The following is a 26,965-nucleotide window of genomic DNA, read 5'->3' on the forward strand; positions in this document are numbered from 1 at the left end:
TCGGTTTAATATTATTGTTTTTTTTTTTGTTAGTTTCATTTACCTTGTACAGGTAGAACCGCGAAGTTTCTATACGGGAATACGAGAATAAATTATAGCCCATATACTCACAGATAACGTGGCTTTGTAAAAAAAAATCAAAGTCAGTTAATTAGACCTAAGATTACTCCTACAACCTCAAAAACTTTACCTTTTTAACCGACTTAAAAAAAGGAGGTTTCTCAATTCGACCGTATATATTTTTTTTTATATTATGTGTGTTCGCGCATAACTTCGTCATTTATAGACCAATTTGGATAATTCTTTTATGGTTGGAAAGGAGATGTTCCGAGGGTGGTACCATGATAAGGAAACCAGGATGTGATGATGAAATCCTGGAGAAATCGAGAGGAACTATTGAAAATTGTAGAGGCGGCCAATGCGTTTCCTTATTTTTTTTGTAATATAAGTATGGACTAGTCTCAGAATATATAACATAGAACACCAGAAACCACGTTCTGCCGTCATTATAAAGCACGCATTGCGTCCAAAATTGCACGTCACACACACACGGCATACACAGAGCGACTAATCTCTTGTTCGTGAAATTACACCAAAAAAGAGTAATTTCAACGGCTTCATTTCTATGCACCTTCTGGAGTTTTCTATATTCCGAGGGATTAGTATAGTTTATGTTTATTTGACGGCATTTTAAGTAGTGCCTGGTTAGGCTAGAGTTTTACTCAAAATTTTTACTAAGAAATTCTCGGAAGAAAGAAAAAAGTTCACTATTTCTTACCTGACCTCGAACCCAGTATTTCAATCATCCGAATACACATAGGTTGACCTCTGGTATGGATGATGTAGAGACATTTTGTAGCAAAAATAAGTCTCAAGACAGACTAGTAAACACGTAATCAAACTTCCGAACTTAAAATTAAACTCAGCAAACTAGTACTTAAGTCAAACTGTATAATTTGTACCCTCTACGTTTAAATTGCGACCGCATTCCGTTTAAACAAATACGGGTTAAGATAAATAGCACAGGCATGTATAAGGGTTGTATGTGGGTATTATATACCGTATATATATTATATCTATCATATAATTGAGATGTTAGTCTATTTATTTATAAACTAGCAGTTAACGCAGTGTTACACGCGTAGTTTCCGTTCCTGTAAGAATACGGCGATAAAATATTATAGCTTATGCCATTTAAATATAACGTGACTTTTTAGTGGTAAAATAATTTCCAAAATTAGTTCAATGGATCCAGAGATTACCCCCTACAACCAGACAAACTTACAAACATTAATTATACATTTCTGTACGTTCTTGAACTCACGAAATGACCAGCCTTGTAAGTACAACTATCTATCAAGATAGATTAAAAAGAATGAAAAGATTTATTCAAAGGAAAATAAACAGATTAAGATAATTAATGTTATAATCAAAGAATCTTAAACATAAATGACAATAAAGTAATTCGACTAATGACACAAAATGTTTATCTAGGATATAAATTTTGATCTAGGATCTAAGAACCGTTAAACATAGATGGCAATAGATAAAAGTTCATTGCTCATTGCGCCTTCCCAGCGCCGAATCAGTACCGTATTGTCCCTCGGTGGTCACAAGTTGCCGACATCTGGCCAATGGTTAAATTCCATGTGTCATTCATTGTGAGCGTCAGGTGGTCGCGGTTCATATATGGTCGCCGGCATATGCACACACTAATAGAAGATTCGAATTAGAAACGACCTTCGCTCATCTGTTTAATGGATGAAGATTGATTAACAATATAACAAAATTAGGATGTTGAAAAATGTGTTATGAGTAAGTTGCCTATTAATTGTTATTAATGATAGTTTGGCCAGAAAATTTTTAGGCAACCTACTCGCAATATATTTATTAACGTATTAAATTTGATATAAAACACTTTTCACTTGTTAAAAACGACTTTCACTTATCACAGATGAGTGAAGATCGTTTTTAATACGGATGTTAGAGGATAAGAATACTAACCACTCGAGGCGAGGTGTTATTCAGGTGCTGGATGGCTCCAATGAGTTAAGACCTTTAATTTAATAGTCAAGTGCGCAGAACAATGCAACGCCACGCTTGATCCAATGGGACTGCGGCTTGTGGGTGACCAGTTCTATGGTCATGACGTAGTTGGTGGAGTGACCCGTGGTGGACAGCGTACCGGCACGTACCAACGTCTTGTACGTCGGACACTCGTATAGACCGGACGCCAAGCGGTGGTTCTGCTCTGGCTTCATGTAGATTATCGCCATTTCTGTAGAATAAAGTTATAGAATTTTATAGTTATACAGGGCCTATCTTCTAGATCCTAAGATCTAGAAGATAGTCAGCTAGTAATAAAATAAAATAAGCCTTTATTAATGCTGGTTAGTTACATTTGCATCTATAATATGTATATAATTCCTTATTAATAAGCAACTTGTCCCTTGACATAGGACTCCCCTATCGATCTCCACCTTTCTCTGTCCCTCGCCAATCTCATCCATTCTATTTCCTTTATTCCTTATGCAATCCCTAGGACACCATTCTGAAATCCTCTTTGTTCATTTTTTACCCTTTTCATATTTGTAAATTGGTTTTGTTTACTTAAAATTTTAATGGCCGAATAAATATTTTCTTTCTTTCTTTCTAAATAGGCTCTAATAACATATTATTAGGAAGATAGACTGTAACAAAGCAGAGGTTACCAGTATGAAGTTCTTTGGGACGGCTCTCTTCCAGTGCCATTTCGGCGGTGTTCCACCGAGCTCCTTCAAGGTACAATCCGCTCACACAGCACCCGTCGTCTGGCTTCTTCTGGGGGGGACCTTGAAGTGCCTATTGAAAATAATATTCAGAAAATTCATTAAGACTGCATTTACACTATTAGGTGATAATTCGTGATAATGAGGAGACCCTGAGAGCCCTGATAGCCCAGTGGATATGACCTCTGCCTCCGATTCCGGAGAGTGTGGGTTCGAATCCGGTCCGGGACATGCACCTCCAACTTTTCAGTTGTGTGAATTTTAAGAAATTAATGTGTAAGTAATATGTCTCAAACGGTGAAGGAAAACATCGTGAGGAAACCTGCATACCAGAGAATTTTGCCAATTCTCTGCGTGTGTGAAGTCTGCCATTCCGCATTGGGCCAGCGTGGTGGACTATTGGCCTAACCCCTCGCATTTTGAAAGGAGACTCGAGCTCAGCAATGAGCCGAATATGGGTTGTTAATTATTACATATATTATATACCTCAATCGCGACCCGCACCGGAGCGTTGGTCGACCCCCAACAAGGTGGAGCGAGGGCATCAAGCGGGTTGCAGGGAGCCACTGAATGCTCGCGCTCGAGACCGTTTTGTTTGGAGGTCCTTGCAAGAGGTCTATGTCCAGCAGTGAACGTTCATTGGCTAATAATGATGATGATGATGATGATGATGATGATGATGATGATGATGATGATGATGGTATACCTCAAAAGCATAAGACACGGTGTCAATGGCTATAACATGTTTCCTTGCGTAGTTCTGCAACGCGCCAGTCAAGAATGCTTGTGGGAAGTAGAACCCGGATATCCAGAACACCTTTGGGATCCCTCCGTCCGCCCAGTGCTGCATGAACTGGACCCTCAAGCATAGATCTTTGACCCAGGCCGCTGGAATGAGTTAATACATTTGAAGGACATGTCCCAAAATGGGCCTTTATTATTTATGACGCCGTACGGTTTCACCCGCGTGGTTCCCGTTCCCGTAGAAATACGGGGATAATATATAGCCTATAGCCTTCCTCGATAAATGGGTTATCTAACACTGAAAGAATTTTTCAAATCGGACCTGTAGTTCCTGAGATTAGCGCGTTCAATCAAACAAAGAAACTCTTCAGCTTTATAATATTAGTATAGATAATTTATAAGTAGGTCGATAATATTTTTTACGGATAGAAGATACAAATTGCTGTTGAGAAAATAATTTTCAGAATTTTTGGAACCCGCATTAATTAGACAATTTTTTTTTGTTTCGCTCCCTTGTCTACAAATTAACCATAGACAATACAGTAAAAGTGTTCAAAACAGCCAATAAAAACACCTGGAATTGAATTCATAAGCTGTCAATGTCATGTAATACTGTCAATAAAACGCAAGTTAAAAAGAAACTACTACTACTACTACTACTACTACTACTACTACTACTACTACTACTACTACTACTACTACGCGATGATCACCGACAATCTGTCAGGGTGTGAATAACAAGCATGTTGCCATGATAAAAATTCTTAATTAATGTTGTCAGTTAATAAAAAAAAATACATTTAAGCCCTATATTTTCCGTTTATTAAGACAAAAATAATTTGTTCTGCTTAGTTGACAATCAGAATAAAGGCCCAGCCTCCATACAAAATTGGGACAAGGATGTATGTTTGGATGTTTGGATGTTTGTTACTCTATAACACCGCTACTACTGAAGCGATTTAGCTGAAATTTGGAATGGAAATAGATTTTACGTGTTGTATTGGTTGACGGCCTCCGTGGCGCAGTGGTATGCGCGGTGGATTGAGCGTTTTCTTAATTTGTCCAGGTCTGGCTGGTGGGAGGCTTCGGCCGTGGCTAGTTACCACCCTACCGGCAAAGACGTACCGCCAAGCGATTTAGCGTTCCGGTATGATGCCGTGTAGAAACCGAAAGGGGCGTGGATTTTCATCTTCCTCCTTACAAGTTAGCCCGCTTCCATCTTAGACTGCATCATCACTTACCATCACGTGAGATTGTAGTCAAGGGCTAACTTGTAAAGAATAAAAAAAAATAGATTTTACTCTAGATACACATAGGCTACCTTTTAATCCCGAAAAAATTATACTTTCTCGAGTTTTGCGAAAACTGATGATTTTGATGATATGAATGTTTGTTACTCTTTCACGCCTCAACTACTGAACCGAATTAGCTGAAATTTGGTATAAAGATAAATTATAGCCTGGATTAACACATAGACTACTTTTTATCCCGGAAAATCCATGGTTCCCGAGAGATTTGTGAAAAACTAAATTCCTCGCGGGCAGCCGGTAGTGTGTTATAAAAGACTAGCCGACGCCCGCGACTTCGTTCGCGTGAAACTCGATGTAAACTTTCAACTACCCCTATCTTACCCCTACCCTACCCCCAGCCTATCCGTAGTCAACCCCTAGCCTACCCCTACCATACTTTTCTGGTTGATTTTTTACACCTTGTGCCCGAAAAACCCAAATATCTTACGGAACCCTATTTCTTTTCAAAATAAAATTTAGCCTATGTTACTTGTGGATAATGTAGCTTTCGAATGGGAAAACAAATTTTAAAATCGGTCCAGTAGTTTTTGAGCCTATTCATTACAATCAATCAAACAAACAAACATACAAGCAAAGTTTTCCTCTTTATAATATTAGTATAGATGTTACCGAGTGGTTTGAGCGAAGGGTAAGCCCGCGCGCTCCACATGGTGGGCACAGCGTTACGCGCCAGGCTGTTGGACATGCTCTCCAGCGCTTCGGACATCACCACCAGACCCTTCAGCGCCTTCAGGAGGTCCCTAAATAAGATATTTTAGAGGTTTTTTTATATTCTTTACAAGTTAGCCCTTGACTACAATCTCACCTGATGGTAAGTGATGATGCAGTCTAAGATGGAAGCGGGCTAACTTGTTAGGAGGAGGATGAAAATCCACACGCCCTTTTGGTTACTCCTTAGAAATCGATTTTTCATAAATAGCCCCCGGTATGAAAAAAAATATGGGCGGTAAAATTCGATAAACGAATGACAGCGTTACGTTTTTTGTGGGCAACCTAGAATAGGTTGCCCACCTGTCACTTTTGAGGCGTGAGTATTGAGATACCTCAATGGCAACCCCGAACCGGAAAGCGCAATGTTCGAGGACAACAAGCGGATGCTTGCAGTGATTGTGCACAAGCACAGGTGTGCACAATTGTGCACAATTACTACAAGCATCCGCTTTCTCAAGGTCAATCTCACATGAGATTGGCCGTCGTGGCCGAAATCAAAAAAAATCAAAAATCATTTATTTCAAGTAGGCTCAGTTTACAAGCACTTTTGACACGTCAGTTGACTATTTGTAAAAATTCTACCACCGGTTCGGAAGGCAGGTTCTGCTGAGAAGATACTGGCAAGAAACTCAACAGTTGCTCGTTTGAAAAAGTCATACAGTATTATAATTTACAATTGATAACAATTACTGTTTACATTTCTTATAGTTTTACTTCCTGTGTGAAGGTGGAAGCTGATCCAACGGCCTCCAAGCATCTTTATCATTAAGGAACTCATCAACGTTGTAGTACCCTCGACTAAGTAAATTCGAAAAAAAAAAACAATTCAGTCGGTCGGTTTCGTAATATCTTTTATCCTAAGAAAATCCTGAGAGGATTTTATAGAAATCCTCTTCCAAAAATAGATTCTAATAACATATCATAAATATAACTTATAGAGTCATATCACAGATTTAAGTATATTACAGTTATCTTAATATATAATCCCTGTATTAACTAAATCTATAATTACCCTGTAACTTTGCAATGGGTAGTCTAGACATATATGATTTGAATAAAACACAACTGAAGCTGATGTTAACGTACCGGTGCTGCCATCTATCGGGGTGTTTATTAAACTCGTACTAAAATTTACGTCCTCAGGTTAAAGGTAAAAAAACACTCTATAACGCCGCTACTACTGAAGCGATTTAGCTGAAATTTGGAATGGAAATAGATATACTTTTTATCCCGAAAAAATCCATGGTTTCCCGAGATTTGCGAAAACTGATGATTTTGATGATATGAATGTTTCTTACTCTTTCACGCCTCAACTACTTTTACCGAATTAGCTGAAATTTGGTATTAAGATATATTATAGCCTGGATTAATACATAGACTACTTTTTATCCCAAAAAAATCCATGGTTTCCGAGGGATTAGTGAAAAGGCGTCCGCTAGTTATAATATAATATACCTATGGTAGTATTCGTTTAATAATTTTTTACCGTAGAGACGTGCTGATGACAGCGAGCAGCTTGTTGTATCTGATTGCTTCTTGTATAAGCACGGTGTTCAGCGACTCTTTGTACGATACAGGATATCTGGTAAATAATATATGTTTATAATAATTAATGATCAGGCAGGTAATCTGGCTGAGTGGTCTGGAAAGGCTGGCCGGTGAGAGGCTTCGGCTAGTTACCACATTACCGACAAAGACGTACCGCCAAGCGATTTAGCGTTCCGGTTCGATGGCGTGTAGAAACCGAAAGGGGTGTGGATTTTCATTCTCCTCCTAACAAGTTAGCTCGCTTCTATCTTAGATTGCATCATCACTTTACCATTAGGTGAGATTGTAGTCAAGGGCTAACTTGTAAAGAATAAAAAAAAAATTAATGATCAGGAAATCTCCTCCCAAATGAGATAAATCCGGGTACGGGCGTCAAGGCTTAGCCTTGCCAGGGGTAGGTGCGAGGGATGTTGCTTCCCCAGTCATTTTCTTCCCGCTCTAGCCTAAGGGTCGTCTTGGGTGTCAGCCCAGGTGACCCCATTGGCGTATCTAGGATTATTACCTAGGGTTGGCCCAGGCCCACCTTAAGGAGCCAGCCGCTGAATAGAGTCATACCGCTGAATAGAGTCGACACTCATAATAGAAATGTCGTTTACAATGTTTGTGGGCGCTGGCCTCTGAAACGGGTCGATTGATTTTATTGATTTTTCTTTGTATATTTTAATAACAGCCTGCCAACTTGGGTTTTGATTTTTTTATTCTTTACAAGTTAGCCCTTGGCTACAGTCTCCCCTGATGGTAAGTGATGATGTAATCTAAGGTGGAAGTGGGCTAACTTATTAGGAGGAGGATGAAAATCCACACCCCTTTCGGTTTCTACACGGCATCGTACCGAAACGAAAATCGCTTGGCGGTACGTCTTCGCTTCTACGGTAGGGTGGTAACTAACCACTCCCACCAGCCAGACCTGGATCAATTAAGAAAACTTCAATCGGCCAGATCGAACCCAGGATCTCCGTCTTGTAAATCCATGGCGCATATCATAATGGGTGAATTTATATCAACAGTCAAGCACTCACGTAGCAGCAATCATCTTCTGATCCAGCATAGGCGGCATCACACTGAGTATATCCTTGGCAGCCAGCTCGGTCATCTCCTCAGCTGACAGTCCACCTTCGCCGCTTACTTCCTTGGGTTGCAGGTTGCTGAGAATACCTGCAAGTGATCAAGATTTTTCATTATTATTTTCTATCTCTCAAATTTTATTTCACGATACTGAGCTAAATAAAATGTTTGTAAGTCCCAACAAAAGGCCTATGTCCTGCAGTGGACGTCCATCGGCTGATATGATGATGATGATGATGATATTTTATATATCTGCCCTTTTTTTAAAATGTTAATATAATACAAAATCATCGATATCCTATAAAAAAGTGGATACACAATCAGCGACCAAAAAACGTCCCCACTCAATGAGTGCCAAACACAACTTCTTGGCGCTCAATTCAAGTAGTCGCATTTGCAAATTCAACCTTAAACTCGATTGTTAATGTTGAATTTGCTATTCAATAATTTGGCCTTCAGGTATGATTTACTTTACCAATAATTCTAAAACTGTCAAAGCAAAATTGGCCAGTTTTTAAGTGATATTTTCAACATGATTGTGCGTCCTTTTATTATAATAGGTCAATGTACAAAACACTTAAAAAATTATAAAACAAATACTCCCGCTGCGAGACATTTGAGTGCCCAAGCAACCGGTGGTCTGGGCTCCAGATTGAGGAATCTCACAATACGCGCCGTCTCAAGAATATCTGCCTTCTGTATCCGACCCTTGATCCAGCATTTAAGCGAAAGCTTCTTAAGGTGTTGGTCAAAGCTTAAACAGTTAAAAAATTTAAAGAAAGACGTCCTCTAACCTGAGCATGGCTTGGTCGACTCCCCACCAGGTGGACTTACGACATCAAGCGAGTCGCAGGGATTTGCTGGATGCAGGTGGCTCAGTATCGTGATGTTTGGAAGTCCCTACAAAAGGCCTATGTCCTGCAGTGGACGTCCATCGGCTGATATGATGATGATAATAACGCCTATTTTATTTATGGATGTTTGTCGCTTAGTCACGGTTCAATGTAAAATAATATGATTGACTCTTACTAATACAAGTCCTTGTCTCCGACGTAGCGTAACTGATGTTAGCGTTGCTATGAAGTCCGAATAGAGACGGATCGTCGTTTAGCGGCAGAGTGCGAATGTATTTCGTGTAATCGTCGATTGTTGACGGCGACGGTAGCTGTAATATAAAGTCACCATCAATCTCAGACCAACTATTGTATAGGACCTGCCTCGCTAGGTGTCACTTTTCTGTCAAAGTATATGATCGACGATCTAATGCGATTATAAAAGCTGTCTCTGTAGAATCGATGTTAAATAGTTGTAATCGTGTTCATCGGTTAAAGAGCTCCGTAAAATACCTTTTTGTGTAGTTGAATGGTGTAAAAAACGGACAAGAACTCCTAGTTTAGTATCAGAAATATAAGCTCGTTTTCCTCAGACAATGACAGACAATTTTGTTTGTGACTATGAGTGCGATACAGGTCCTTCTATAATTGGTCTGAGCCATCAATGATGTTAGAAGAAATAACTTTGAATAGTTTAAAAAAGTAAAAAACACGTTTTAGCACGCACTAACGTGACTATTTTTTCGTATTCCTGACAGCAAACCCTTTCATTTGATATCCATATCATGGGGATGGATCTCAAACAGCTTCCATCTTGGAAAGGCCGCCGTATTGGAGTTGTAATAACGTTTCTTAGCTAGTCATGTATTGTCATCAGAACTCAGAGCGTATGCAAAATTTCATCCTACTTTAAGACCGGGAAGTGGGTCAAATTAGGATTCCAAGATTTGTCTTTCCTACATAGTCAAAGTGATTGGGGAGGCCGCCATATTAGATTTGTAATGTTTCTTAGCTAGTCATGTATTGTCATTAGAACTCAGAGCGTGTGCAAAATTTCGCTGAAATAATTTTTGCGAACAATTTGCTGAACAATTTGAATGTGGTTTTTGTAACCTATCTACCTCTTTTTTCTTCTAACATCGTTGCTATTATGGAGTTAGGGCCGAAGCGATATACGATCAAACTCATGATAGGGGTATTACCTGCTTGTAAGCGCCGCTCTCGTCGAAGATGCACCGCTCAGTAAGCACAGCGGTGTTGTAGTAGTCAGACAACAAACATAACAAGCAACGCCGGTCCCAATCGTCAGTCACACGCCCTCCGTAGTTGATGTGACCCGCTGTATATGTCAGCATCTAGATACATTCGTGACTGTTGAAACTCACTCACACTCAAAAACACTGCTGAAACTCATGTGATACAACGTCAGAGTATGCCCGACTAGTTTCTAATCCATACGAGGCCATTACTCATGAGCTGATTCTTGCAATGCGGCACAATTCAAACTGTGACACGGCAGCGCGAGCGGCCGCTCGCAGCGCGCGTTAGTAGAGGGGCTTGGGGTGGGGAGTGAAGGTTCCGTTACACTCTCCGATGGTTCATGAATGTCATCTTGATTGGATCCGTCTTCTTGTAAGCAAACCGAACTAACACTATCTTGTTCCAAATTTATTATTTGCGACATATTATCTAGTCGGGCATAGTTTTAGCCGTGTTTCATAATAAATTAATGTGATAATGACAATCTTACTCTCAAAGGTACTTCAGTGTATTCTGTGAGGAACATGTGCAGTTGGGAGATGCATATGCGGAGATCACCGTCGGTAAACTCGTAGGGAATGTTGAAGCCCAGCGGACCAAACTTACGTCGCTCCAGTACGACACCGTGGAATAGACACAGAGAGAAGAGTAGCCACTGGAAAATATATGAATTACTTCAAAGTCTCTAATAGGGATGATGACAGTTTTTTTTTAAATTGTACATAAATTAAGAGTATGCTAATAGTAAAGCAATTTTGTAAAAGGAATAGGGTATCTGCGATCATTACTTTCGGAGCTACAGGGATTCAATTCGATTCATCCCTGAAAAACGCCCCATACAAAATGGCACGAACTAATGACGTCGTAGGTAATGTAATGATCATTAGATTTGTATGTGCGTTTAAACAAATTTACTAATATCTTTGTTATTTGTGCGTTTATGTTTATAGTTCATGTATTAAAAAATGCCACATTTAATGTAAGGAAGCTAAAACTGTATGAGTTTTCACTTACGATAAAAGATTTTCAATAGATTTGAAATTTTATAATCTCATTTATTTTGCAAATATCCAGACAATCTTTGCTTTTATTGTATAAATTAGTTAACATTGACCCTATTTACCCGAATGTATCATAAAAATTAATTTATTCAAACCTAGTCATCATCCCCATTTACAAAATCTAATAGCCTTAATAACTTTGTGGTGATGGGGCTGGACTCATTACCGGGAGGTGGTGCTTCGACCTTCGACCGCGGAACTATTATGGGGAATATTGGTTATACTGAAAAAAGAAAATATGGCGAATATTCCTTCTTTTTAAAACACAAAGTCAAAATTTAAATTTGCTTATTTAAAATGTAATTAGTTTATAAGGACTTTTGAAACGTAAATGTTGACTATTTGTTATGTTTGTAGTGAAAGAAAGTAAAAAAAATCTCAAGAAAGAGATCTCCATAAAATAATTTAGTTTTCTGAAATATTATTAAATTTTCGTTCCGTACGAATTTTCTATAAACTTTTAGAAAAGTAAAATGTATGAATGAAACAAATCATACGATATGGCAAGGTTAAAGAGAATTAATTTTTGTTGTATACAAGTAAATATAGATTATTAAATTGTATGTGTAACCTTGAAATTAGGAACTTTGTTGTCCGAAGAGTTAAAATAATCCAAGAAATCTGGCACTTGATTTATATAAGCCTTCAGTAAGTTAGCCTTGATACCTCTCGGTGGTTCCACTGTCATTTTGTACCCTACAAATGTAGAGTAATCATTTAGTAAGATCTAACATAGCAAAGAGTTACTTTGAAGAGTTTTTTTTTTCAATTCTTTACAAGTTAGCCCTTAACTACAATCTTACCTGATGGTAAGTAATGATACAATCTAACATGGTAGCGGGCTAACTTGTTGAAGAGGATGAAAGAAAAAAATACTTAACACCTTAACAATATTGTAGTGTCTAATACCTCGACTACTTAAGGTGGGTACAGATTGGTGCAATACAACATGTAATGTAATATTCTGCCTTACATTGCTTGTTCCCTGCTGCCTTAGACATGTGGCGCGCGCGGTACGCGCATTGACTACGTATCATTCGAGAACATCTGTTCACGCATTTCGTAACATACACTAGTCCTCGTCACACGTGTTATTTTCTTTGCCCGCGTCACTCAAATTTTGTTTAAAAAAGTTTTCATTTTGAGGGTTCCATAAAACTTCTCTTGTTCTGTATTCCTCTATCAATAAAAGTGACTCCTCATCACTTCACGCACCCTCTTTCACCGCCATGATCGTTGCGCATGCGAACGAAACGAACGACCGTCCACGGCTCAGTCCTGCGCACACTCCGTGCCCCGCGCACGAGTTGTAACGCTCGGAGCGTGCGCGACCCAGGCGCAGTTCGTGCGCGCGAGGCGTCCAAACCACGAGCATTCGTGATACGTTGCAGCAATGTGGACGTCAAATTCTTGCATTGCATGTCGCATTACATGTTGCATTGCACCAATCTGTACCCACCTTTAGGCAAGTCAAATCCAAAAGTAGTTTGTTTACGTATCAGGGAGAAATAGTAGTGCCACTAGATGGCGCTTTTTCAATTCCTTAGAAATTACGCGTTTACGTTAACGCGATCGTCACAGTGTGAAAACATTAAAAACTGCCAGCTCAACATTGTGCTGCGTATACCGATAACTCCACACGCTTCAAAAATATAGGAACAGACAGGCAGAATAGTGTTTTCCCTTTGAGAATATTAGTGTTACGGAAGACCGTAATACTAGTGACATAAGGTCCACAATCACTCGGCAGTATCGAGTTGTTCATAATGACGATCTTTTGTTATTGTTCGTGTCAAAAACAATTCGCGTGTCTTCTAAGATTTTGTAGGCGTTCCCAGAATGATCTGGAATCATTGTCACTGGTATGAATACGCGCCGGACGGGCCGATCGTAGCAGTGTAACTTCGGAACGAAGCGAAGCAACATCGAAGTGATACCAGCGATACAAGTGGACAATAATTGCCTACGTTTGGAAGTGTGTATTGGTACTCGAATCCTAGTACGTAACTACAGATGCGAACAACATAAAACTACTTTGTACCATAATAGTTTATTCATTGCGGCAGTAAGAATTTATAATAAGTTACCAAAAGAAATTAGGAAAGAAAAGAATAAATTGCTTTAAAAATAATTTATATAAATACCTAACTCAAGAGGCATTCTACAGTGTAAATGAGTACTTAAGTTGATATTGTTATTTTCATACATATTTTCATTTTTTTTTTTATAAAATTTTATAATATAATTATAAAATGTTTACTTATAACATTATTGTAAAGATGTAAATTTTAAATGGTGAAATTGTCATTTGAATAATTAAATACTTAATAAATAATTTGCATGCCTAATTGGCAAGATACATTTACCATCTACATCTACCGATGCATGTAACTGCAAAAAAATAAATTGATTGATTGATTGAAAGAGCCGTGATAGCCCAGTGGATATGACCTCTGCCTCCGATTTTCGGAGAGTGTGGGTTCGAATCCGGTCCGGGGCATGCACCTCCAACTTTTCAGTTGTGTGCATTTTAAGAAATTAAATATCACGTGTCTCAATCAGTGAAGGAAAACATCGTGAGGAAACCTGCATACCAGAGAATTTCTTAATTCTCTGCGTGTGTGAAGTCTGCCAATCCGCGTTGGGCCAGCGTGGTGGACTATTGGCCTAACCCCTCTCATTCTGAGAGGAGACTTGAGTTCAGCAGTGAGCCGTATATGGGTTGATAACGACGATTGATTGACAGATAAAAGAAATAATACCATTCTGTAAGAGCGCAACTGGGAAAAACGGCGAAGGCGTAGATGTTAACCAGAGGCGGAAATCCTTATGCACCAGTTCCGGTGCAATGTGCTCTACGTTTAGCTCCAACACTGGCATCCAAGATGGCGATAGATGACAATTCTACACAAATAGAGAATAACTTACTTAAAAATGTATCACCATCATCATTATCAGCCGATGGACGTTCACTAGACATAGGCCTATGGACGTCCATCGGCCATGTAAGGACTTCTATTACGGTCCACAAGAATCCAACAGGTACATTTTACCCCACTTAATTGTGTGAGGGGGGTAGGGGTCGACCAACATTGCGCTTTCTGGAGCATGTTCGTCGTTCCAACATCTCAGGACTCGTTGAGCTATGTCAGTGACTTTGGTTCTTCTGCGGATCTTCTTTTTTATTATTCTTTACAAGTTAGCCCTTGATTACAATCTCACCTGATGGTAAGTGACGATGCAATCTAAGATGGCAGCGGGCTACTTTGATAGGAGGAGGATGAAAGTCCACACCCCTTTCGGTTTCTACACGACATCGTACCGCTAAATCGCTTGGCGCTACGTCTTTGTCGGTAACTAGCCACGACCAAAGCCTCCCACCAGCCGAAAAACTCTCATCTCCAAAGTTTACTTTAATTATTACAGTTTATCTATTAAAAGTAGAGACTGAAATCGATCAGCAAATTAAAAAAAGGAGGGAATTCCCAAAATTATAGTGCAAATATTGAAATAACATAGATGATACTTGCATTTTTTTTATACAGATAATAATGTTTTCACTCTAAAGCGTTTTTTTAAGAAACATTTGTATACTATACTGCTATACTGTACTACAGTTATTTTATCGTTTTGTATTACTTTAAAATACGATATAAATAAATATAAAATCATTACCTGGAAAAAGACCCAGTTGCCAAAATCGCAACCAACCCTCATCATTGCTTCTGCTAGTGGGCCTTGCCCCTGACCCAAGGAAATACTTTCAAATCTCTTGCCCATCTTCATTTTGTCAGCAAATTTTAATAAATCTGAAGGAATTGTAACATAAAAATTAAATTATAAAGGAAATATATGTATGTACAACGTACATATACTAATTAAAGAAGTTATGTATATTTTTTACCAAGGGAAAGCCTCATCTTTACCGAGTAACATACTAGTTTACAATAATCTGTTCTACTCTAAGAGACTAGAAATCGAGTGTCTGTAGATTGAATACAATTATTATGAAAAATTAATTTGACGAGCAAAGAACACAAAAGAACAAATTTTAAAATTTATGTCTGGCCGTATGTTGACCTTATTATCTGGATCTACTAAACGGATTTTCATATAGTTTTCACAGATAAATTAAACAAGTCCGGGTCAACGTTTTTTTCATTATTTGTTTTGTTTCATTAATCTTTATCTATACTTATAATAAAACTGTAACAGGTAAAATTCTGTACGGAGGAATTCATAATACTGAGAAGGATAAAGGATACTTTTATTGCGAAAATAAAATAAGGCCCCTCCTCCTATTTTGAAAAAGGGGTTGAAAGTTTGTATTTATATATATAGTATTGTTTTAAAAATTTGTTCATAAATCATAAAAAATACGAAACACAATGTGATACAAGAATTTTTAAAATTCAACACCTAAAATGGTGAAATAGAGGTTAGGTTAGGTTAGGTAAAGTTTACATTGATTTCCACGCGGACGAAGTCGCGGGCGTCCGCTAGTAATAAATAATATTGAACATATAGAACAAAAGTTATCTGAAAAAAACACAATTCCATCATATGGGTGGGTAGCCTTATACAACGTAGACAAAGTCGCAGTTTTCTACTAGTAAGCGTCCAGTATTATAACAGTTAAGTGTACTTACCTGCAGCAGGATCGGTACCAGTCGACAGAACAAAAATGATAGGAGCCAAAGGATCAGACTCCGCATATAATGCAGCTAAATCAGCTGGCTGTGGCTCCACGAACCTTGCTCCTAAACCAGACACTACGTAATCCTGCAAAAAAGACCATAGATTAATGATACATAATAGTATATTATATGATACTTTGAACTCAAATGGAATGTCACTTTTGATAAATTAAATTGATAATATGTAAAATAAAAACGTTTTAGCCAAAAAGTTTGTAAACTAAAAAGCGAAAAATAACATCGAATGTGCTATCTCCGATCACTTTGAAGGCGGTGCACAAGCCAGTACACAAGCCAGTGGCGTACTAGATCAATAGGTAACCGTGTAAAGGTCACCCTTCAGTCGCTAACAGTATATTCAGTTTTTTATCTAGTATAAATAACCAAAAAGGGGAAACCCCCTGGCATGGAATATGTCCATTCAAGTGTCCTCTTATGTCCGTCACTTTTCAGTTATGTGCATTTAAGAAATTTAATATCACATGTCTCAAACGGTGAAGTAATCTATAACCAGAAAGGGGAAAACCATCGCATATAAATAGACCAATACTGTACAGGGCATTCCTTGGCATGGAATATGTCCTATAAAGTGCAGTCTTATGTCCGTCACTTTTCAGTTATGTGCATTTTAAGAAATTTAATATCACGTGTCTCAAACGGTGAAGTAAAAACATCGTGAGGAAACCTGCATAGATGAGAATTTTCTTAATCCTCTACGTGTACGAAGTCTGCCGTATTGGGCCTCCTTGGTGGACTATTAGCATAAAGCTTCTCATTCTGAGAGGAGATTTGAACTCCTCCACCAGACGAACTTGTTAACTGTTAATTGAAACTAACATTGTGCACACAGAAATAACAAAAATGCAGTTAACAGGGAATTCTTCGTGAAAAACCATTTTTACAAGGTGACAGAGAAGATGTAAATAAAAGGACGAAAAAGTACTTTGTTGAAAATTTACCTGAAGTCCAGGAATAAGTTTGTCAGGGCGAAGACATTTTAGAACGAGCAACTTTTGAAAGGTATCCAATTGTGAATCTAACGGTTTTGGGTATGGTAATCTGAAATTGACGTTTTAGAATAGAATGGAATAAAATAGAAAATACTTTATTTATTAACACAATACATTGACACAAGATACACAAGACTTAATACTAACTTAATAGACTTGCACTTAAACAATTTTTTACTCCCATTTTGTAATCTACCGTCTATATAAATATAAAACCTATTACCAACAATACAACAACCTCAAACTATATCACAAAGATTCTTTAAAATAGGTTTAATATAAATACTTGTGAGGATTCCAAGCGTCGTAAAAGGACTTGAAGAATTTGATTTGGTTTGGAAAATCTATGACGAAGTCATGCATGGTATGCAGCGATGCAAGCTCCTGCATATCTTGCCACATTCGGGGCGAAACCCATTTGGGTTCAGGGTTTTCCAACTCCTATAAACAAATCACACTAATATTAATAAGGCAAAAGTTTGTGTTAATTCTATTCTAATATATTCTATTTCTGTGGAATATGGGGATAAAATATAGCTTATATTTCTTAATGATAATGTAGTTTTCTAATGAAGAAAGAAGTTTAAAAATCGGTGTAGAGGTTAGGTGCAACAGTGTAAAAAACAAACTGACATTTGAATTTATAATTACATTATTATTTATTTAATTGCACCAAGTCTCACCTCTTCGATTTTGCCTCCATTCAACAAGAAATTAAACTCCTGATGCCTTATAACTCCCCTGTCTAGTAAAATTCTAGCGCACAGAAGAAACGCAAATAGGAGCTTGTGCCTCTCAAAAAGACTTCTACACACATTTTGATATAGAAGAAATGTGAAATGTTCAATAATTGTCTCCACGCGTTCAAATATATCTTCTGCAATAACAAGAGAAAACTAACAGTAAGTAAAAATATACTCAGGAATAAAATTTTGGTCATCAACATCATTTTCAGCTGATGGACGTCCACTGCTGGACAAAGGCTCTTGTAACGACTTCCAACAGTGTCAAATCACCAATATCCAGTGATTTATTCAGCCATTCTGGTAACTACTAGTCTAACAACGAGCAAACGGTGCCTCACAAACATTATGTAAAGTAACAATACATTCAGACATAGCAACTGGTCTCACTAGCACCAAAATAAATAATATACGATATACATTCACATTATAAAGTAAAATAAGTAAGAGAAAATATCTAAAAATATATCTCCTAATGTAGCTAAACAATAAATTATTAAACTTATACCATTAGGTTCTGTCTCCGCCATGCTCCTGACAAATAGTTTGACGAACCATTCCAGGGAGTATTGGTACATGGGATCCACGGTAGCCATACCGGACAGACAGAAGAACAATATCTGACCGCGGTTGGCTACCGGCACATATCCTTGACGAGCCTCATCTATCTCTGCTGACGTACGCTCGATATCTTCTACTTTTATCTAAAAAAATAACGTACTTTAGTACAATTTTATTGTTGTTGGATTTTGTTTAGCTCTGTAATTGTCACTATCAGACCAGGTTCGACGTCAAGTGCTCTCCGAGATATGAGATTTATCACCACCAACTTCTCTACTCTACTGGCTGCTATTACGAATATCAAAGAAAGAAAAGCTTGCTACTCTATGTAATTTTTCACTGTTCAATGTTCATTAATGAGGTAAATTAAATTATTATGACTGAGTGATAACTAGTAATAGCAGTTTTAGATGCACGTTTTAGGTATTAGTAGACATTTATTCATTGTCTCTAATTCTAGATCTAACATTTTTACGGTCACGTTTTTCTTCTGATATCTACTATCGGAGATCGTTAGCAATCAAGACTAATTTAACTTTGTTAACTGCCCGAAACTATCATCTGGTTCACTCATATTGAACCATTTGCGTAAGTTTTTGAACCAACATGTACGTCTACGATTAGACCTTCGTTACTTACTAACTACATTAATAATAAGTAACTGTGCTCACCAAAATTTCAGCGCTCTTAATTTTAATAGCTTCAAGGGTAAGAATTAGAGGCAAGTCATCTACCGGAGAGCCCTCGGAATTGGAAAGACCATATAGAATATCGGCTTGCATCTCAGCCAGCTGTGTTGCTAACTGAGCTCGCGATACTATGAGTTGGCCACGCAACTCTTCTAGATCGGGTCTTTCTTGTGCGACTACTATTGATAGTAACTGTTCAGCAAGACCACTGTTAAAATCATAGATCGTGGTTAGTTTATCGTTATAATGTATATTCATTTGTTTTATTGCTATAACTGGACATTTAGTATACGTCTAAATTTTTAGTGTACTCAGAAATTGCAATACACAGTACTGCACGGCTATTTTCTAACGATGTTTTGTATAACTCGCAAGTGCGAGTTTCGAATTCACCGCTATCTTTCTCATTCTTTATTATCGTGTTTAACAGAGAGAGAGATAGAGGTGAATTCGAAACTCGCACAGAATAGCCTACCTGCATAGCTATAGTAACTCTACAGATATGCTATTCCGCATTCCGCAGACAAAACCCTGAGTTTAAAGGGATCTCGAATTTGGCGTATCCTTATTTAAACTATCTTGTAAAAAAATTATTAATTTCCCAAGGTTTTAATTAATATCAGAAAGTGTTTTTATTATTTAAGCATTTAAAAATATACCTTGGCACTAGCGCAAAATTTACAATCTGCACTTTGACTGACGTTTCTGGTGTATATTTTGGGTTCGGCAGTTTCGTTGTTATGTAAAGTCGAAACCCTTTCGTGAATGGGATCAATGAATCACCCAACTTTAGTACCAACTGCCCAGCTTGACGGAAGTATTGTCGCTAAAAATATATAATACAAGTTATTAATATTAATCAGAACATTTCGTTTCATACGTATTTATTATGATCTTGATTTTGACAGTTTTTGTATTAAAGGAACCTTGAGCACTGGATCCAATGCTGGGTCAAGCTCTTGTCCGACGTTTTCCAATAAAACTGGTTTACCAAATCGTAATGCGGATTCGAAATTCCTTAAGAGATCTCTATCGTTTGGCTTGCAAACAACTAATCCTTCGATTTTACCCTGAAAAACGTAAAGTATTAGTTTTGGTATGTTAAAATCTTTCTTATTTCAATATAAACAAAAAATATAAAAATTGGGCCTATAATTTTCGAGATCTAACGAAACGAATTGTTCAACTTTATTATAGACTGTAAGTACTTTAAAAATATTTCAAAAATTCGTTAAAATTACCATTGCTCGAATCCATTTGTTGGCCTGAGTCTGAGGGTCAATGATCAAAGGCCATCGTCTTGAATTTGACATCAGCACTGCAGACTCCACTGACAATGGGTCACGTGGTAGACCGTACATTTGCCAGTTTCTTGAAAAATATAAAAAATAAATTAAGGTAATTGTGTTTGGTCGGTCAAGAGGTTAATGTATTTTGCTTTGGATCCGGAGTTTGAGTCAAGTTATGAAATACTAGCGGACGCCCGCAACTTCGTCCGCGTAAAAATCGTTATAATGTTTCATATTATGTATTTACACGTTAATCCGTGAAACCTTTTACAAAAATATAACTAAGGCATACCAATTGACACATATAATTTTTTATAAATGTAACTTTAAAAATGAAGGAATGTATCTTTCCATACATATTTGTGAGAGCATTTTACCTCCTTAATCCCTCCCTGTCTTTGTCTAAATTGGCTTGTAATGGATGTTTATCAACTATAAATTACCTCCGTGCCAAATTTCAAGTTTCTAGCATAAAAATTAAATACTTTCATACAAATTTGCGAGAGCTTTAGTCCTCTTTGGTATACTCGTAGTGTATGGCAAAAATACAATGTTTAAAATATTTGTAAAGAAACAACAATACCTTATAACAACTGGATCACCAAGGATAGTGAGTGGCGTCCCACCTTCAGTATGTGGTACTTCTACTTTCTGAAAAAAAAAAAAAACATTAATATTTAATTCATTACAACAATTAAATGTTTTTGTTAAAATCATCGTATTGTGCATTTCAAGATAAAAAAAAACCGTTTCTATTTTTTTCTCAATAAAAAATTTGACAGGACAGTACTTGTCAATGTTACATTACCACTATATGGTTCATCCACTGATCTAGCAGCTCTCTTCGGAATTCGTCAGTAAACGGTGTCACATATCCTACAGCGCCTTCAGAATAAAAAATAGTAATCAATGAAGCACTTAACCAAGAAATTATCTTAATTTAAGTGACACTACTTCAAAATCTTTTTTTTGTCTAATCTACTGTTTACTTTGAGTAAAAGTTTAATATAATGATATTATATATATACAATTTCTTTTTTAATTTGTTACATAAAAATAAACTCACAAGCACTTAACATGATGTCTCCAATAAGATTAACTTGAGCTATATCTAAATCTTTGATCGTTCGAATCCATCGGACGCGCTCGCTTGATAGTCCATTGAGCAATCTAGAAGTATCATAATTTCTTAATTAGGTTGTAGGACTACTTAAATATCACATGATATTTTTTCACCCTAAACATAACTTAAGTACCTAATCGACAGTGGTAATTTTACCTATTAGCTCGATCCATTCTTGCCAAACACTGATTAATGTCTTCCTCCATTTTTCTCTTCTCATCTTCTTTTTCTTGGAGATAAGCGTTCAACTTTGCAATGCCTTCGAGGAGTGCTTGCATTTTCGCTTTAGCGTTTGCCAACATAGCTGTTAATAAATAAAAAATAATTACTATTTTGAATTTTTGGCAAAACTAATTATTCAATGAATTATTGAATACTAAGCATTAAAATGGATTGCTTAAAATTATAATATTTTTTTAAAATCTTAAAAACAATTATTATAATTTTTAAGCCCTTTACTTCACAAGCACAAAAAAATTATATTCTTAAAAGCAATCTAACAAACCTTCAACGGCAGCTAACTCTTTCGTAGCTCGTTCAAGGGCTTCCTTTTTAGGTGCAACTGCTTTATTCACGTGATAAAATTTGTACATGGCATGCACCCACATGCATAAGGACATGCATGCTTTAGAAACCTGAATGTAAAAATTAAATATTTTTATAAAACTGATGGAAAGCTAAATCCTCATTAGCTATGTTTTAACAGTTACTAATCAAGTTAAAAGCATTGCCTTGTAGTATTAAGTGAAAGATACATTTAGTTCTTTGTCATTTTTCATCTTCATATTAAAATTAATGGTGTCTGAACTCAATGACAGAAAAGGCAGCATGAAAAATATGTTAAGTTTTAAATATCTCCGAAAACATTATCAAATTGGCAGAAATTTTAATTTATTTAACCTTCAAAATTTTCGCAGGGTCATAGTTAGGGTCGTTGATATACTTCTTCAGTTTCTTGATCATATCTTCAGTGATGGATTCCTTGTCGTATTTCATGAGGGAATCCAAAAATGCGGTGGGATCAGCCAACATTTGAGAGCCTGGCTTCCAATAGTTCAAGATTTTTTGGCCTAATCCTGGTCCTTGCTCCTATTTTAATAGTAGGTAAATAATAATTTAATTATTAGTTAAGGTGAAGTCAGAGCTAAGTATTATACTATTTGTAGGTATGTTTATACGAGCATATTTATTATTTCTAAAACCAAAGGTGTAATAGAAGTACGATGGGATTGGTTTAGTATTCTTACCTTGATGGGCTTAATATCGAAAACCACACATAAAGATTCTATAACAAGCAAGACTCCAGCAGGTGGTTTCTTCATAGCTTTCACTTCTACCACGTCATTACGGTTCAGTTCTTGTAAAGCTTTCTCTGCTGCACGCAGCGCTGGCATTGCTTCATCTATTTTACAATTGAAGGAGACATTTGATTTTTATGTAGACTCACTGATCATAATTTCACTAAATTTAATGGAGTGTATGTGTTATGTTTTACTCATCAAAACTAAAAGTTTCAATGTAAACAGAAATATTTATTAAGAAAAAGATCTCGCCTAAATCTCTTTGTGCATCCTCAGCCATTGCCGTCGTTTCCTTGGCCATCAGTTCCGCTATACCTTGTTCTTTTTCTACTTTGATTCTTGCGTCTTCGGCTATTTCCTGAAATATGGCGCAAATAAATATGGCTACGAAACATTATCTTTTACTTCCATTACTTTCAAATCAGTTCTACTAAATAGCTACAAATGATGAATTGAATATCTTCGTTGCTAAAAGTAAATTCAAAATATTCCCAAATTACCTATTTACAGTTAGTATTGATATATATTATTATTTCATAAATATCACTTACAGTATCAATAGCAATTTGCTCAATAACTTTTGCTGTTTCATCTGCTGCCTTTACCATTAACGGCTTTAGTTCAGCCAATTCAATTTGCAGTTGTTTCACTTCTACTTCAGTTTGGTTCAGTTTGTTTAGACCTATTGAAATTTAATTGAGGTTAAATTACTGTAATTTACAAGTATAAAATGAATTTACATAAATTTAGTTTTTTGATCTGTATGTAAAAATGCACAAGTACGTTAAAATAACAACCTTAATTTGAATTATATAAAATATATTTTTTTTTCGTTACTAAAATGATCTAAGATTGCTACTTTTATCTACTATCTACATCCTTTAATATTATAATCAAATACAAAAAAGTAACCATTTATTTTTTTTTTACATAGAAAAGGACCATTTTTATTTAACACATCATCATCATCGTCATTTACGTCCGCTGCTGGAAATAGACTTCTCGTAATAAAGACTTCTAAAAACCACGGTCTTAAGCCGTATGCATCTATCTGAATCCAGTGACCCGCTTGATGTTATCGGTGCACCTATTAGGGGTTGACCAACACTGTGCTCTCAAATAAATAGTGAAACTAAATTCAGTATGAATTCTCATTTACCAGTTTTAAGAGCATTCGACTCCGTCAGTATAGATTTTTGTTTGTTTTTGAACATCTCGGCGTAAGCTCCCAGCATTTCCATATACGACATAGGGGTGACGTAGTTAAGGCGATTAAGTTGGGCGAGGAACTTAGTGCTCGCATCCACAACGCTTTGATGAGCGAAACAGCATACAGACTGGATTAAAAAAATATATGGAAACACTCATTAAATATAAACAACTTTACAGAAATTGCGGGGGCATCAACATACTTAACAGCCGGTTCACGTCCACTGCTGGACAAAAGCCGCTTGCATGAACTTCCAAACGCAATATGACGTGAAATTATATAGATTTTAATGAACATACGATCTATTGTACTGTTTAGTGCAATTGTATTTCACTTATAACACAAGCAGACGTCTACGACTTCATCCGCGAGAAATTTGATGTAAACTTTCACTGCCACTTACCTCTCAAAGAAATGGGTAATATTAGATTAGACTTGTAGATTATCCTACCATTCATTATTTTGCTATAATAATATAACGTTGAATTATGGAAGCAAAAATTATGAAATTTTAATACTTACAACTAAAGATTCAATAACTTCATCAGTGGTCCTTAACTCAGGCATGTTGGTAAAGAAATGTCTCGCGACTGACTCCAGGGCAGACTTGGGCCACTCACTGAACCAGTCAATCGTACAACAATTGACAAGTGAAGGGAATTGACGTAGACGAGCTCTAAAAATCTGTAATAAAGCTTATCTATAAAGTTTTTAAGTAGTACTATGAGAACGTTGATCCTGTACGAGTGATGTTACCACCGGTAATAGTTACTGGAAGCAGTCCATTTATGTGTACAGTGTTAGGCTTTTTATGAAAAGTTCGGAGAGTTAAGGGAAGAATACCAAAAGGGTAAAAAATGGACAAAAGAACACCCAAAGACTAAAAGACGAAAATAGTTGAACGATATTACGGGATTGGACTAGGATAGGCAATGCACATGAAAGAAAAGGCTAAGCATAAAAAAAATTCCGCAAATGGATCACCACATTTGACTTTGAGGATGGTATGCGATGATTTTGCTGATGATTAAGAGAGAATTAGCGAAGAACACACTAAACAAGACAATAAAGTATTCAAAAAAATGATTTTATACGAAGAAATCGTCGTCGTCGTTATCAACCCATATACGGCTCACTGCAGAGCTCGAGTCTCCTCTCAGAATGAGAGGGGTTAGGCCAATAGTCCACCACGCTGGCCCAATGCGGATTAGCAGACTTCACACACGCAGAGAATTAAGAAATTTTCTGGTGTGCAGGTTTCCTCACGATGTTTTTTCCTTCACCGTTTGAGACACGTGATATTTAATTTCTTAAAATGCATACAACTGAAAAGTTGGAGGTGCATGCCCCGGACCAGATTCGAACCCACACCCTCCGGAATCGGAGGCAGAGGTCATATCCACTGGGCTATCACGGCTAGTGGATTTTGAAACTCTATCCCAGTCAAATCAGAGCCTAGAGTAATCTTGTGAAGGCTTATATTGTTATCGTAAACAATGACGCCATAAACTTTATGGCTCCAGCTGAAGCGAGTAAATTTTTAAACAGAAATTCTAAATGACAAGCTACAGGCTAAATCGCCTTATATTACGAGACACTACCGCCGTCCACTCCCTATTGCTTCCAGTAGTATGCGTAGATTGAGTGTCTTAGACACGTTTCTGTCAGTGGTAACTGGTAAGTCATTAGATTAATAGAAATTTGTACTAATACTAACCTCTCCTACGGGACTCATAACTACAACCATATGCAGATTGCTCCTCACGCGTCTCTGGTAGCATGCAAAAAGGTTCGCCTTCGTGGCAGGCAAGTTCATCTCCATCACAGCGTGTCTGACCGACATGTAGATGCCGTCCAAATCTTCAGCTTCGTATATGTTTGGAACGTCTCCTGAACTTAGAATGTTGTTCAGATCTTCGAGGAACGATTCCATTTTTATCTATAAAGTACTGATTTAATTTAAAATTTCCTTAAAACATAATTTCTCAAATGCAAAAATAAAAATTCATAGGCTTCATTTACAAGGAATTTTTAAATCGCATATTTGTAGGTAGGAATAAACCTAGGACTAGGACTAGTAGGACTTTCAAGTTGGTAAGACTAAATCAAACTGACCTGAGCATCAGAGAACAAAAACACAATGCCACGATTCTCAGCGCCTGCCTTCATCATGGTCTTCTTGAGATCATCCCTCCACTCTGCCTGTCCATATGCCTTCGTGATTTCAATCTGCATGCACTGCAGTTCGGCCATATTGGCTGCCAACCGTGATAGCGATTGTCGACCTGTCAATTATTTATCAAATATAAGTCACTTAAAAGTATAAAAAAAATTGTTGAATGTGTCAGAGTTGGTTTACCCTGTTTTTTACCAACGATCGGAATATTTAAATTTTCGTTTCGTTTCGAAAAAATAATTGCATCGTTTTCCAGCAAATTGTTTTTTTCAAATGGATACTGTAAATGATTTTGAGATACTGCAAATCTGTATAAAGGCTACTGACTAATTTATCAATACAAAGCTCAAACCTCTGGTTTGAAATTTGAAAACGGTGTCCAAATTTAACAAGCAGATAGTTAACGATCCTAGACTTTTTTTTTTTTTTTTTTTTTTTTTTTTATTCTTTACAAGTTAGCCCTTGACTACAATCTCACTTGATGGTAAGTTATGATGCAGTCTAAGATGGAAGCGGGCTAACTTGTTAGGAGGAGGATGAAAATCCACACCCCTTTCGGTTTCTACACGGCATCTTACCGGAACGCTAAATCGCTTGGCGGTACGTCTTTGCCGGTAGGGTGGTAACTAGCCACGGCCGAAGCCTCCCACCAGCCAGACCTGGACAAATTAAGAAAATCTCAATCTGCCCAGCCGGGGATCGAACCCAGGACCTCCGTCTTGTAAATCCACCGCGCATACCACTGCGCCACGGAGGCCGTCAAAACTTCCCTCGGGATAGCAAAAATCTAAAATTCACGCGATTTTGCGGGCATCAGCTAGACAAATAATAACTTTTAAAATTTTAATTATAAAACCTCTAGTAAT

The 26,965-nt window shown here is 37.1% G+C and overlaps 1 protein-coding gene across 1 annotated transcript in view; it reads right to left on the reverse strand.

The window, feature by feature from the left end:
• Positions 1-1,502: 1,502 nt before the first annotated feature.
• Positions 1,503-26,965, reverse strand: part of LOC112049809 (dynein axonemal heavy chain 1-like) — a 74,449-nt gene continuing 48,986 nt past the window's right edge. Inside the window, exons 52-85 of the mRNA XM_052887049.1 lie at positions 26,039-26,208; positions 25,641-25,862; positions 24,446-24,607; positions 23,873-24,050; positions 23,265-23,395; positions 22,966-23,071; positions 22,660-22,814; positions 22,313-22,501; positions 21,918-22,047; positions 21,569-21,716; positions 21,356-21,459; positions 21,098-21,174; positions 20,873-20,940; positions 20,242-20,371; positions 19,927-20,070; positions 19,660-19,826; positions 18,983-19,208; positions 18,259-18,454; positions 17,691-17,884; positions 17,294-17,448; positions 16,957-17,056; positions 15,950-16,082; positions 14,976-15,109; positions 14,063-14,204; positions 11,872-11,996; positions 10,730-10,894; positions 10,182-10,334; positions 9,176-9,311; positions 8,101-8,236; positions 7,020-7,115; positions 5,432-5,562; positions 3,475-3,656; positions 2,712-2,841; positions 1,503-2,278 (exon numbers count right to left, since the gene is read on the reverse strand). Of these exons, the coding sequence (XP_052743009.1) occupies positions 2,064-2,278; positions 2,712-2,841; positions 3,475-3,656; positions 5,432-5,562; positions 7,020-7,115; positions 8,101-8,236; positions 9,176-9,311; positions 10,182-10,334; positions 10,730-10,894; positions 11,872-11,996; positions 14,063-14,204; positions 14,976-15,109; positions 15,950-16,082; positions 16,957-17,056; positions 17,294-17,448; positions 17,691-17,884; positions 18,259-18,454; positions 18,983-19,208; positions 19,660-19,826; positions 19,927-20,070; positions 20,242-20,371; positions 20,873-20,940; positions 21,098-21,174; positions 21,356-21,459; positions 21,569-21,716; positions 21,918-22,047; positions 22,313-22,501; positions 22,660-22,814; positions 22,966-23,071; positions 23,265-23,395; positions 23,873-24,050; positions 24,446-24,607; positions 25,641-25,862; positions 26,039-26,208 (5,030 nt within the window). The 3' untranslated portion in view covers positions 1,503-2,063. The remainder of the gene's footprint in view (positions 2,279-2,711; positions 2,842-3,474; positions 3,657-5,431; positions 5,563-7,019; positions 7,116-8,100; positions 8,237-9,175; positions 9,312-10,181; positions 10,335-10,729; positions 10,895-11,871; positions 11,997-14,062; positions 14,205-14,975; positions 15,110-15,949; positions 16,083-16,956; positions 17,057-17,293; positions 17,449-17,690; positions 17,885-18,258; positions 18,455-18,982; positions 19,209-19,659; positions 19,827-19,926; positions 20,071-20,241; positions 20,372-20,872; positions 20,941-21,097; positions 21,175-21,355; positions 21,460-21,568; positions 21,717-21,917; positions 22,048-22,312; positions 22,502-22,659; positions 22,815-22,965; positions 23,072-23,264; positions 23,396-23,872; positions 24,051-24,445; positions 24,608-25,640; positions 25,863-26,038; positions 26,209-26,965) is intronic.

This window comes from Bicyclus anynana, chromosome 18 (genome assembly GCF_947172395.1).
Source record: "Bicyclus anynana chromosome 18, ilBicAnyn1.1, whole genome shotgun sequence".
Taxonomy (NCBI): Eukaryota; Metazoa; Arthropoda; class Insecta; order Lepidoptera; family Nymphalidae; genus Bicyclus; species Bicyclus anynana.